The 14,024-nt window shown below is 33.8% G+C and overlaps 2 protein-coding genes across 3 annotated transcripts; one reads left to right on the top strand and one right to left on the bottom strand.

Moving 5' to 3' along the window:
• Positions 1-4,139: 4,139 nt before the first annotated feature.
• On the top strand, positions 4,140-7,499 carry LOC105209858 (alanine--glyoxylate aminotransferase). Its single transcript, XM_011180505.3, has 3 exons — positions 4,140-4,573; positions 6,204-7,066; positions 7,129-7,499. The coding sequence occupies exons 1-3, from the start codon at positions 4,424-4,426 to the stop codon at positions 7,289-7,291; spliced, it is 1,176 nt and encodes a 391-aa protein (XP_011178807.1). The 5' UTR covers positions 4,140-4,423; the 3' UTR covers positions 7,292-7,499.
• Positions 7,500-8,668: 1,169 nt separating this feature from the next.
• Positions 8,669-11,783, bottom strand: LOC105209859 (myosin-2 essential light chain). Of its 2 annotated transcripts, XM_011180508.3 has the most exons (3): positions 11,640-11,783; positions 11,548-11,575; positions 8,669-9,527 (listed from the first exon to the last, which is right to left on the bottom strand). In XM_011180508.3, exons 1-3 carry the CDS (start codon positions 11,640-11,642, stop codon positions 9,115-9,117), a joined length of 444 nt encoding a protein of 147 aa, XP_011178810.1. In that variant the 5' UTR covers positions 11,643-11,783; the 3' UTR covers positions 8,669-9,114. The 2 variants fall into 2 exon arrangements, with proteins under 2 accessions (XP_011178810.1, XP_011178809.1); XM_011180507.3 differs by lacking the exons at positions 11,548-11,575; positions 11,640-11,783 and adding an exon at positions 9,612-9,789.
• Positions 11,784-14,024: the final 2,241 nt, after the last annotated feature.

Genomic DNA, 14,024 nt, shown 5'->3' with positions numbered 1-14,024 from the left:
AAAGGTAAATATGAACTAAACCGGTTTATTAAATTATATGTAGCTATGTATGTATGTACACACACTAGCCTTTAAGCCTTTAGGACTGCATAGTGATGCTAGAACCTCAGAAGTATGTACATAAGTTGACATTGAGGGCCAGTGGCGAACGCAGGAAAAAAATTTGGGGGGGCGGCTTTAGGTAAAAAGACAATGTTTCATTATTTTATTTACAAATTGAAGTCTAATCTTCTTTTATTTTGGACCATAACATTTTAAATCTCTTCCTCCGTCACGTCTATATCTCTATGGATATTCAAGAGAGCCATTCCGTTCAGGCGTTTTTCTCCAGTTTTATTTCTTAAATGTGTTTTAAGCCTGCGAAGTGAGGAAAACGAGCGTTCAATTGAAGCGACAGATATAGGGATTGTTGCTCCAATCTTTAAAAAACGATGCACTGTTTTGAAAATTTTCATTTGAAAAACAAATAATAAGTAAAGTTGTATATCTAATTCAGACCAGTTCTTTCTGGTTGTTTTTATTAAAAATATAGATATTTTAGTTAAGGCACTCAAGTATTTTTTTGCAAATAGCATAATTTTTTTTTAATTAAAATTTATTTGACAACAGTTTGCTCATGGAACGAAAACTGAAGTCATAATAAATGAGTTTTCAGTTTTCCTATGTTATGATTAACAATAAACTATAAAAAAATAATAGAAACCTTATTGGTGACTTTTCAGTTCAGAACTAATTTTCAAAAGAAGTCCACTTTCGACTCACAATTCCCCTTAAATCTAAAAAAATCCAGTTCAGCAGCCACAGAGTTATAAGGTAAACTCATTACTTTGAAGCAAATTAAAAAAATGTCTCTGTCCAGTTGATATTTTTCTGGGTTTTTTAATTGGCCTACATTCCCACAACTTTTTAATACTATCCTGATACAATAGGTTTGTTTTTAGTTTAACATTTTCATAGTTTCAAAAAATTAAATTCTATCAAAATGTATCAAAACGGCAACGCTGTTAGTGACTAATGTATTCATTTATTTTACATATTCCTACATCGTCGGCAGAAAGATTGCTTTGAAAACAACAAATTACAATTTTTCAAATGACTATGTAGAATTAAATTCTATTATTTAAAAATTCAATTACTTTTGGGGGGGAGGGGTGGTTTAACACCCCAAACGACCCCCCCCCCCTGCGTTCGCCCCTGTTGAGGGCAATTGATTAAACTATTAAACATTTGTATTCCGCATTCACACATAAACTTGCAGCCGCTATTGTTTAGCGAGATTGTAAAAAAATTATTACAAATGTCGACATCATATGATCAGACATACTGTATATAAAAGTAAATAACTATTCAATTTGCACTGCACTCAATGCTTATCAACATGCACCTGATATTAAACCCAGCAAACAAATATTTTAGATTCAGATTTTTCAGTTTTTCGGAAAAAAATTAATTAATCTAACATTTGAAGTCTTGAATTAAAAATTTACTTAAAATTATTATAGAAAATACTTTTTTTTCAATCCAAATACTAACTTTAATGTTTATTGGGTAAGCATTTGTACTTAAATTATGTATACCTATACGAGTTCTTTAATTTCAAATTTATTATCAACGTGCACATCGTTTATGCTACAATCAACAACGGAGTCAGACGCATACGAATACCGTTGCATTGATCTTAAATTGTTTTTCCTTTTGCAACAACATTAGTCAGTTTCTTAGTAAATTGATTAGTTTCTTCATAGCACACGTGTAAAAAATATGTACATATGTAAATAAAGATTTGTTAGATTAAAGTTTTTTGAACTTTCCTTTAATAAGGTTATCACAAACGAAAAATAACTGCAATAATGCAATTCACCAATATACTAAACTTCATCAACTGACAGTTTGAAATTCAAATCAATACCCAGTAAGCGTAACAGCAGAGATAGTGTGCTATAGTAACTTGAATGTTAGAAGCTTTACAAAATTAGTTGAAACGTTATCTAATATACATACATATATAGTTACAGAGTTTTAATTATAGTAAAATAGCAGTTATTATATAAAAAAGTATAAACATATAACAGTATCAGTGACGCTTGTTCATATAACAGATGAGACCGATAGTTCTGTTTTCAATTCAATATATGTACTTGCAGGCTCTAGGGCTTTAAGGTCAAGATTTAACACTTAATTAATGACATAATGTTATTAGAAAAACAGCACGTTTAATATATGTGTAATATGTAGGTAGTTTGATATTTTTTTATAATAAAAGTGTCAGAGACACAAAGTGTAATAAAAATAAAAGACACAAATAGAATTTCATGATTCTTTTTTTATTTGATAAAGAATACTTCAAAGATTGGTAAATAAGTTTCTAGTTCAAATCATTCCCCTTTTTCTTTAATCTTTTGACGCAAGTGTTTAAAGAACCATTGTTGGACATAACCTACAAAACGATGCTATGCGTGATTAGTTTCGATATTGCGTTCAACAGTTATACATGTGTAAACATGTAATTCACCAACGCCGAAATTCGCGCTATTTTAAAAATTTCCTTCGTTAAAGACAAATCCGCTAGAGAAACGTTCCGGGAGATTAGTAGTGTTTTGGAGGATGATACTCTATCACTTCGAACTGCAGAGGAATGGTTTCGACGATTCAGAGCGGGTGAAAACGACGACACCATGGATAAGCCAGCCGGCGGAAGACCTGTGACGACGGATACCGATCAAATCATGGAAAACATCGAGCTAGACCGGCATGTGGCATCTCGTGACATCGCCCATTTTAAACTATCTGCAGAAGGCTGGATACACAAAAAGCGCTTGATGTTTGGGTGCCGTGTGATTTGACGCAAAAAAACCTTTTAGACCGAATCAACGCATGTGATATGCTGCTGAAACGGAACGAACTTGACATATTTTTGAAGCGGATAGTGACTGGTGACGAAAAATGGACCACTTACGACAATATCAAGCGAAAACGGTCGGTCGTGATCGAAGGCACACTTCGTTGATGACTCGTCAGAAGCTACTGCAGGTCGTGTGGGAGGTTTTTTCGCATCCATCATATAGCCCGAACATAGCGCCAAGTGATTACCACCTGCTCCTGTCCATGGCGAATGTCCTTAGTGGTGTAAAGTTGAACTCAAAAGAGGCTTGTGAAAAATGACTGTCCGAGATCTTCGCAAATAAGGAAGAGAGCATTATGAAGTTGCCGTATAGATGGAAACGGATTATCGAACGAAACGGCGAATATTTGAACTAAATCCGATCACTGTAACACTTTTTATAAAGCATTGAATAAAGATCAAAAAGACGGAAAGGAGATATTTGCCAACATAATAATTCGTCAACAACGTCACTAATCTGATACAAATCTATATTAAAATTTCAATCAAATCAGTTTTCCGGCTTCGGAGATCAGAGTAGACGTAGGCAATGACATGACAATTTTAGATTTTTCATTTATTTTTTTTTTAATTTTGGTGTATTTATTTTTAACACAATGGCAGCCGAAAAAGAAGATAAAGTTATTATACATCGTAAAGATTGTCTTATCTAAGTCTCTTAATTCATCTAAACGCACTTTGATACCGATTTCATTTTTCCATATTTGAAGAATACTAACTCTAGAGTCCGTTATAGTTTTGACTGCATTCGAAGGCATTTCAAAATATTTAATTACACCATTCTAGACTTGAATGTCATGAAGCTAAGCTTATATACTCGTACATATGTATGTTGGTATATATAAGTAGAGCTGCATACCGGCATTTATTTATAATAGAAATAATTACTTATTATATACATACACTACTGCGCCTACTAACTTAATTTATGCATATAATCATAATCGTTATCACTTCGTACGCCTGCCTGGGAGTCAAATATGATGCAGAGATAACACGGCTTATTTCCTAGCCGCTGACTTCGTTATATACATACAGACAAACACATGTAAAGATATTTGTGTCAAAAGTATCTATTTTGAGTAATTATACATACTTATGTGTTACGTCTATTCGAGTAAATAATATTTCACTGAGGTTTTTTTTCAACGCTCCCATTTAAATGAGCTCCGTATGAGCGATAAGGGAGACTATAAGATGCCTGTGAACCCCGAAAATCATCTTCATTCCCAGGCAATTGCTTGATAGCAGTAGACAATTTTTGTGGTTTCTAAAAAATATAAAACAACAACAAAAAGGTTTTAAACATATTTAAAAGCAAATAAAATAAATGTGTTCCTGATTCGAAATTGTGGTTTTTTAGACTTCGTGCTGTTGAAAAAAACTGTGATAATCGGCTGTGGTTTCGAAAAAGTGCTATATAAAAGTGATTTGCAGTTACAAAAGTGACATTCTTAATTTTCGATCTTTGGTGTTGTGTTGAACTATTAAAGTTTTGTGAATTTAAATAAGTTTAATAAAATGGAATTACCAGCGCCCGAGCAATTGAAACAGTCGCTCTATGTGCCGAATAAAACACTGATGGGGCCGGGTCCCTCCAATTGCACCCAGCGTGTGCTCGACTCGTTGAGTAATCCAGTTTTGGGGCATATGCATCCGGAATGCTTTGAGGTATGTACGAGTTTTGGAACTAAATCAAGTGCAAAGGTTTAAGAGACTCCTGAGTCTACTTAGAGCAGGAAATGTTTTAGAAAATAATTGAAAGATACCGTTTTGAGCGTCTTAATTTTGATTACTTCTTAAAGTGTTTTTTCACGAAACCCTCTCTGAAAGCAATATAATTCGTATTAAAAGAAACTTAACCTTAAAATTTGGGACCGAATGAATATGTCCGAAAGTTCTAAATATTACATTTAAGTTGACCGACTATATGGATAATCAATGTGATACAGCCCTCTTTAATCTTATTAGAACCCTTTTATCCGCAGAAGTCACATAATGGCTGGTCGATAATACATATATTTTTTATGTGAGAAATGAAATTCTTTGAGACCCACAAAATCTTCCTATTGAGCTTTTCTTGGATTCGAAACGACACTAAATCTATTAATATTTCGCCATAGCTCTTTCCCAGATTTACTATTTGTTTAATCCATGATATATTTCCTAAAGAAAAAGTTTTTTTTTTTTTGAACATTTTGTCTTGGAACATTCTAAATGTTAGAGCGTCCAGATCTCATAACGAATACTCTTTGAGCTTTGGGTAGTCTTAATATACTTTCTTTCCAATAAAGCTTTTAAAGTTATTTAATATGATCTCTTTCCTACATTTATATATAATGAGATTTTAGAAAAATCTTCTACGCTTTCGGACCTCTTTTCGGAAACGTTGATCTCTTAAATGAAATGAAGAAAGCTAGCTATCTTCTCTAATATGCATACCTCATAAGACACTTTAGCTTCTTAGAAAAAAATCCCTAGCTCTCGCTATACCTACAACGCTGACAATAACTTACTTATAACTAAATTAATTAATAAATTATTTGTAAATTCATAAATATGTATTGATTACATGTACATCTGTATCAAGTCAATATAGTAATGTGGGCTCACAGACGTTGCCGTTGCGCTTCATATAAAAGAGTCCCTGATAACTTAACCAACCATATCTGCTTGCCTCCACTGACTTTTGACCCCCATCTGCGTTGTCTTACAAGGCGCTTTCGTCTGTGCTCATGTAGGCGTGCCCTCCACATATGTACATATATATTTTTACTTTCTATAAAAAAAGTACAATCAAATAAACAAAAAATTATAATAACACCAGATTGCTGGCTCGATGAGTGCAAAGTCTGTTGATTTGCTTAGGTTGTTTAAATACAGTCATGTCTTCTCTTTTATGCTAAAATTAGTACTACTGATTATCATCAAATTATATTGAGGACAGGCGGTACCATGTCTTCTTTTCGTGAGTAACGCGGATTTTACACATCTACTAGTTTACTAGTCGTCCACCCATTCATCCTCTCTCTCTCTCTCTCGTCAGAATCAATAAAGCTTCTCTTGCGAGGGATTCACAGTCTTTGACCGAAAAATGGGTTTCGTTCCGGTTAGATAGAATCGACTGTCGTGGAAATGTAAGACTATAACACTATAATTCTTAAATGTTCTGATCGGGGATATTGACTAGTAGGTCCAGAAAGTTCTTAAACCTTTGTACTGAGTTGTAATGATTTATAAACTTGTAAGTATAGAGTTCTAGCCCAATTCCAAATAATGGACACAATTACTTTCCCTCCAGATCATGGATGACATCAAGGCTGGCGTCAAATATATTTTCCAAACGAAAAACGCGGCTACAATGTGCATTAGCGGTTCCGGACATGCCGGCATGGAAACGGCTTTTGTCAATCTTGTTGAGGATGGTGATGTTGTGCTACTCGGCTGCACCGGTTTGTGGGGACATCGTGCCGCCGAGATGGTGAAACGTTTAAATGGTGATGTACGCTATGTGGAATCACGTTCGGGTCGCTCTTTGTCACTGAAAGAAATCGAATTCGCCTTTGAGGGACACAAACCACAAGTTTTCTTCATTGCACAAGGTGATTCGTCGACGGGCATTTTGCAGCATCAACTGAAAGAAATCGGTGAGCTTTGCGAAAAATACAATTGCCTTTTCGTGGTGGACACGGTCGCCTCACTGGGTGGTGTTGAATTCCTAATGGATGCTTGGAAAGTGGACATGGCCTATACGGGTTCGCAGAAGGTGCTCGGCGCACCATCTGGCATTACGCCCGTCTCATTCAGTGATCGTGCCATTGCGCGCATTAAAGCACGCAAATCCTATGTGAAGTCATACTATTTTGATGCATTGCTCGTAGGACAATATTGGAATTGTTTCGACACGCCACGCATCTATCACCACACCATCTCATCTACACTCTTATATGGGCTGCGCGAGGCATTGGCACAAATTTGTGCATTGGGACGCAGAAATGTGATACATCGTCATCAGGAGTGCTCGCATCGGCTGCAATGTGGAGTAGAGGAGATAGGACTGGAAATGTTTGTGACGAAAGCCAGTGATCGTTTGCCGACTGTGAATACCATCAAAGTGCCAGCGGGTGTGGAGTGGCGTAAGGTGTCTCAATATGCAATGAGAAAGTGAGTGCCAGCGTTCTATATATGAAACAACGGAACTAATTTTTCCTTTTTTCAATTTTTAGATACAAATTGGAGATAAGCGGTGGTTTGGGCCCCACAGCTGAACAGGTTTTCCGTATTGGTCTGATGGGCGAAAATGCCACTTACGAACGCGTTGATTTGGTACTCAACATTTTACACGAAGCCATACAAAGCACAAAAGTAGTTGAAAAATCCAAAATTTAATTGCAATATTATAATATTTTTTAATTACTATATACTCGTCCACACTCGTATATACCGCTTTTTTATGAATTTTGATTGTCTATCAATTATATTAATTTCACATATGGATCGGTTGCAAATGATTTTTACAAAATCATGATTTTTACGTTTAATTTATTATATAAGTTTAAAATAGTTCTGGAGTAAATGAAAAATATTTGAAAACAAATTATGGTATTTTTTTATTTTCTTTAAAATCACCAACCTGAACTCTGAATTTCCCAGGAATGAGTAGCCTTTTTACTTCTGAGGTTCCCCATCTACATATTTGCGAACAGCTGATCATAAATACTTCCTATCCGAGTAGTATACTTTTGTAGCATCCCTATTGAAAAACCTTTTATGTACTCGTTTATGATTTCACCTGACGGCTGTGCATAAAAATTACAAAATATATGACAGAATTCTTCCCACAACGAATGTAACCAGTCTATAGAACCCAAAAAAGAGATCTCCCTACCTTAGATTGACTTAGAAACTTAATGTGTATACAGGAACCAAGGGATTAATAGCGGATCCACAAGTGAGCAGAAGACTTTCCAAGCTTTCCACCATTCTTCACTTTTTTTTCTAATAAGTCGGTAAACAGATATTCATATTTAACACAGTTATAGCAATGAGCGAATTCCCAGGTATCTCTCGAGTCAAACACTCTTGACATGCTCTATTAACATCTAACACTCATCACCCTTTGGTTCGAACCCGTCGAAACAGTTCCAGGTTAAATCACTTCGATGACAATTAACTTATGCTTGCCGGTTCAGGCAAGATTAGATAATCGTTACAATAATAACAACAACAAAGCTGTTTTATGAGAAGAACTCTTGGTAATGGATTCACATGCCGTAAACTAATTTCAGAAAGCAAAATGGGCGGAGAGCGACTGACTTGACTTTAGATTATCGGGCTGCCAAATATAATGCTTAAAGGCTATGTGATTTAATCAATGATATATAGAGGTAGTCAAAATTATTTACAAATCGAAGATTTTTTACAAATTTCACAGAAAAAGCTTTTTATATTTGATGTTGTTGTTGCAATGCAACAAAATGCTTTGTTGATGAAAACCTTGAGCTATTCCTAAGCGAACGAAGTTAGTTTGGTGAGAATTGCTGGATATATGGAGAAGAACAAAGCAAATGAACTGATGAGTCTGATAACAGCCCTTGGCCCGGAAAATACGGTTCAAATCTGGCAACAAATCGTGGAAAGGAATTGATAGCTGCTGTAGTTTATATAATTTATGTTTATTTGCCTAAAACCAATATGAATATTCCTAATAACAACTGATAATTAAAATTATTTTTTTGATTTATTGTAAATTATTTGAACACAAGGTTTTTTTTATAAAATTAGTTGAATGTTCTTTTATTGTTAAACATACATACATAAGTAATAATACGCCGTTACAAATTTAGGTGTTCGATTCTTGTTGTTATAGTGGGATATGCAAATGTTGCCTTGATGCAAGTTTGAAGAGCTACATTGCGCATCAGTAACAATACAATTAAATATACATGAATATATAAATGGTAATTCAATAAAAAAAAAATTCACGAATTGGCAACATATGTACATATGCACGCAGAATACTTTTGGTTTCACATAAATATTTAGTTTTTAATTTATTTTTATTTCATGTTAATAAGCAATTTTAATTAATTAATTATTATTGAAACAGGTATGTGTGTAAAGGGAATTATAAACTTTTTTTTCATTATATTTATATATATTATTTTTAATTACTTAAATGCAGGCCACTATTATATCAACGACACTTTCACTTAACCATTCATGACCATACGCACAAATTCTTCATAATTCACATTGCCCTGTGTATCTTCTTGGTTGGTCATTAGTTGCTCGACCTCTTCATCGGTCAATTTCTCACCCAATGTGGTCAATAAATGTCTCAATTCAGCTGATGAAATGAAACCGCTAGCATCCTTGTCGAAGTGGCGCAGACCTTCAATGAAATCATCAGCAGTGTCACCAGAACGCGCTTTCGAAATCGCCTGATAGATGGGTAAAAAAACTTCAAAGCTAATACGTTCATCGGGCTTCAGCTGATGTGTGCACTTCTTCACATCCGATTCGGTGGGGTTTTGACCGAGGGCACGCAAGCACTCACCCACTTGGCTCAATTGGATTTTACCATCACCGCGATTGTCGAAGAGATTGAAGGCCTCTTGGAATTCTGTAAGTAAAAAATACGAAATTAATTGTATATTTCAATTCAAATTTAAAATGTTGAAAAAATGTAAAATTTGTGCGACACTACCTTCCACAGTGGTAAACGAGTTTTTCGTTGGTGGCTCGTAGATATACATTGTCAATAAAGAAACTACAATTTTATTCTATATTATATAGTAAATCGATTTGTTATGTATAATCAATAAAACTGTGTGCAATATCAAAAGCAATGTGTTGCATGATACGCGCAACCGACGACTGAACGACGCAAAAGTGGTTTAGTGATGTGCCACCGCAAAAACGTTGAAGGTGAACTTGCGTGTCGCGTATGTAGCGACTGACTTTTACCAAATGCATTGAATAAAAACAAACAAGCAATATAAAAATAAATTCGTATACTAAAGTTTTTGAAAAATTATTTAGTTTTTATACTACGAATAAATGAGCCTACAAAAGTGTGAAAATGGTTTATTTAACTATAAAAGTTATATAAACACCCTGTATTGGTATTTACTATCAATGTAGTTTTGCAATTTCTTCCATATAAGGTAAAACATGTTTTTTCAGTGTACAATACCTTTTTAGTAGTATACTACACCCATTCTGCCCCACAACTGTCGTCATAAATGTGCTAACTGCCTTAATAGTAGTGCGAAAAAATGGAAGATGAGACACTTGCATTTATATATTATATATAAAACAGTTAAATACGCTTAAAAATGTATTTAGAGTGAAAAATACGTTTGATTAAATTTCAATTGCATTTCCTGGACGTATGAGTTTTTTATACATATATTAATCGCAAGCGATCGATTCAAAATATATATATACTTTCGCAACATGTTGCACAGAGTATAATAGTTTTGTTTAAATTTATAAACATTTTTGTAACATACAATTCAACTTTTCATAGACTATTGTGTATTATTCATACCACTATAATCTTTATTTAGTCAATACGCGTTATTTCGATTTATTCTATCTTTTGCAACATTCTTCTATTTTATAGTACACTCTACATTATTTTTGCTTTATTGAGCTAATAAATATGTGCTTATCAGCAACAGTAAAAGTGATGATAAACAAAAATACTTTGCTAAAATGAAATATTGTGCTAAAACCAAATCCAAATTATGGAAAATTTAGCAAACTTGAATCGGCGGGCATATATTTTGAACGCAACATAAATCTATTTATATAGCATACATATATGTATATAATATCTTTCACCTAATTTTGTATAATTCATATGTTTCCATATTGATATAAGCGTGAACAGGCTAACATTAGTGATTTTTTTGTTGCTTATAGTGCAAATCACACATATTGTCCATATAATTGTCGTACGCAATACACATTGCGTTGAAAATTGCCCAATATGGTAAAGAAACTGTCATAGCTCGACGTAAACACTTTGTCGCTGATATAAATAGGCAGTTTGGAGTAATTCAATTTCATTTCAACGTTAGCAGTAAACGTAGAATGCTCAAAGTTCTTGAACACACACACACACCACTAAATTATGATTTATTCCAGCGCACCGAAATAAAGTTAATAATAAATAGCGGTTATATTGATTGTACATGTGTGGAGTTATAGTTGGCACAGCTCTTTATACACTTAAAGCAATAATCTCAAAATGGTGTACATTTATTGATGGAGTCATCGTTTGCATTTATTGTCGCACGAACGCTACGTCAACATACTGCAGTGATATCTTTTCATTTGCTTTTTGTTTGCTATGTGTTTTTTAAGTACTTTGGTATGTAAAACGGTTACTCGACGGTACAGTGAGTCATCCGCTAGCCGCAGAAAACTGTAGCCTCAAAAACAGCGATTATTCATCATAAACTGTATGTTTTCACCATTACAATGCTCAATGCGCTACTCATAAACATACCGAAGGCTGTTTACAATGAATACCTTTAGGTAGACTCTCAAATTCTAAAAACACACCCACTGCTATTTGGTATAATACACAATCTAGTAATAATAATTGCTCCTTGTTTTCATGTTTTACTCACCGGCTAATTGATCCTCGCTGAAGTTTGTCTGTAAAGTAATTAGAATATTTGAAATAATGCATGAATTTTATTTTAAGCGCTTTAAAATTTACCATTTTTGTGATTCTTTTAGTGAAGAAATTGGAAAGTGGAAAAAAATTATAGAAAACTTTACACACGTCAAAACGACTTAACGACTTCAAGTTCTTTTTAGGAATGTGTCAGCGACCGACTGTTGCTGTCGTTGCCAGCTTATGTAATAAATGAGGCTGCCACATAATTATGATTATTAAAATAAATTGATTTTATGTAATTTAATAAATAAAATTTAACTTTTATATGCAAAATTTATTTTCTGCGAAGTACCAATAAACAGGAATTTTTCAATTTTATAATATTTTGCTAACCACACTGAGATTAGAATGCTAAAATTAAATTAGCGATTAAATTAAATTAGGATGTGAAGCTGACTTACAGCAAATAGCAGGTGATGTCTGCGCCTACGTATGTATAATTATTCATAATAATTGTAAGTATACTTTAAAGCAATAAGTTCAAAATTTAATGGAGCACACTGTTGTTATTTGATAACTAAATGCTTTTAATTAATTTTTGGAATTTCCGTGTGACACTTTCTCGTAGAAACGTCCACAACTTAAATAGATTTTAGTTACGTTGTATTGGCGACGTAATAACACGTTACGTCATTCACATATTGCCCGTTAAACATTACGATAAAATTGTACACCACATACAACCCTGCACGTACTTAAATGAAAATGTGATAAAAATGCAAAACAAAAGGGAATCCTCCAAAAATATTTGCAACAAGAAAAATAAAAAAGAAAACAAAATAGAATTGCAAGCAGCTGTGAGCGGACAAACAAGTCATTCGACCAGGAACAAATGCAATACGACCAACTACGCATAACAACTTCATGAATACCAGAAACTGCTTTTAACATTGTGCATTCGTGTTTGTTTGTAGTTCTGTGCGAAAATACCCGCATTCGTATACATTCTGTAGTTCTGTATTGCTGTATTTCGTCGGACAATTTTCAATTGGAAGACAAAAGATGTAGCAAAAGGAAATGACAAAAACAAAGAAGTAGCGGAATTTTGTATTTTGTTCACCGCAATTGCTTGGTTGGTTGGTTCAGTTCGAACGCAATTCAATTCGCTGTCACTCGTCGACGACGATAATCGTTCGCTTTCGTTATACAAGAAGCTCCGCAATAATTCTGCGCGCAGAAGATCAGCAGAGAGTTAAATATAATGGAATAACTGCATATAAAAATCAAATCTAATTGGAAAAATTTTCTTGAAAATTCTTTGGAAAGCATATTTGCTGTTAAACGGTAGTGCGTCAATGTTTTCAAATCGTGTTAATGTGTGTAGAAGTTAATGAAAATTCGATAAAAGTTATTAAATCGAGAAGAGCTTTTGTGGCGTAGGAAAATTTAGAAGCGCAAATTGGCAAAATATATTGACGCGAATGTGTTAATTGCGTGTGTGTTTTTGTGTGCGTACTTGCAATTCTCGCGAATACTTGTGTAGGTGTGCATTGGAGTCGGTGCTTATTGTTAAAAAAACGGATCTTAACAGCAGACAAAAAAAGTTGCGGAAGTACCCGAAAATTAAATAGTGTATTTCATAAATAAATAATTGTGTAAATTCAACATTGCATTAAATTGACATTGGAAGATATTGATGTTGCTGTAAGCAGCACAGATAAGTGCAATAACAAATATTGCAAGGCAGTGGAAAGCAGGAAAATCAATTGAGAATATTCAGTGCAATTTAAATGCAATACAATAAATGTACTGTAACGCAGCATATTAAAGCAGAAAATATTGCATTGCTAAGAAAACCACCAAGTTTGTGAAAAAGCAAGCAAGAAGGCAATTCGATGATAACGAAAAGCATAAAATTGAATATTCTTGCATATTGCATTTTACTCTGGTGTTCGCAATTGAGCAGCTGATAAAAATTTATAAGTGGTGATGGTAAATAAAGAAATTTGATCACTAAAAATATACAAATATAATAAAACTGTTTGATGCTGAAAAGTTTATCATATTCTTATAAAAGTGCTCACTATTGCAGTTAAGAAACAGATTCTGATAGGTGCGTTAAAAAAGATGTTGGAATCCTATTCAACTGCAACTATCTGCAAAATCAGTCTAATAAGAGTGTAGTGCATTCTGTTATAGATTAATGTACACTTACGTAAATATAGAAATGACTGATACGGAAAGGTCGTTGCGGTAAATTTTTTAACTACGCATTTCGTGTTTGAGTGAAAGCAGTGATACAAAACAAAGAAAGATAAGGTAATAAAAAGTGGCCTGAAATAATAACACCCAGATATCGTGCGACGAGTATTGTTTTTATGATTATTTGCTTTCTGCTCAGTAGGCCTATTTAGTTACAAGGCGATTTGTCTGCTGCTAAATATTGCACAAAACAAGAAAATTATTTCAAGAAAGCACACAATA

This window comes from Zeugodacus cucurbitae, chromosome 6 (assembly GCF_028554725.1).
Source record: "Zeugodacus cucurbitae isolate PBARC_wt_2022May chromosome 6, idZeuCucr1.2, whole genome shotgun sequence".
Taxonomy (NCBI): domain Eukaryota; kingdom Metazoa; phylum Arthropoda; class Insecta; order Diptera; family Tephritidae; genus Zeugodacus; species Zeugodacus cucurbitae.
The sequence above is the reverse complement of the archived record's forward strand: the minus strand, read 5'-3'. Positions and strand labels throughout refer to the sequence as shown.

What these genes read in the sequence shown, in the direction of transcription:
- LOC105209858 (XM_011180505.3), top strand. Translation starts at nt 4,424, where the DNA reads ATGGAATTACCAGCGCCCGAGCAATTGAAACAGTCGCTCTATGTGCCG. An exon ending in TGCATCCGGAATGCTTTGAG is followed by an intron (nt 4,574 to 6,203) that starts GTATGTACGAGT and finishes CTTTCCCTCCAG; the next exon opens with ATCATGGATGACATCAAGGC. An exon ending in TCTCAATATGCAATGAGAAA is followed by an intron (nt 7,067 to 7,128) that starts GTGAGTGCCAGC and finishes TTCAATTTTTAG; the next exon opens with ATACAAATTGGAGATAAGCG.
- LOC105209859 (XM_011180507.3), bottom strand. Translation starts at nt 9,660, where the DNA reads ATGTATATCTACGAGCCACCAACGAAAAACTCGTTTACCACTGTGGAA. An exon ending in CTCGTTTACCACTGTGGAAG is followed by an intron (nt 9,528 to 9,611) that starts GTAGTGTCGCAC and finishes TTTTACTTACAG; the next exon opens with AATTCCAAGAGGCCTTCAAT.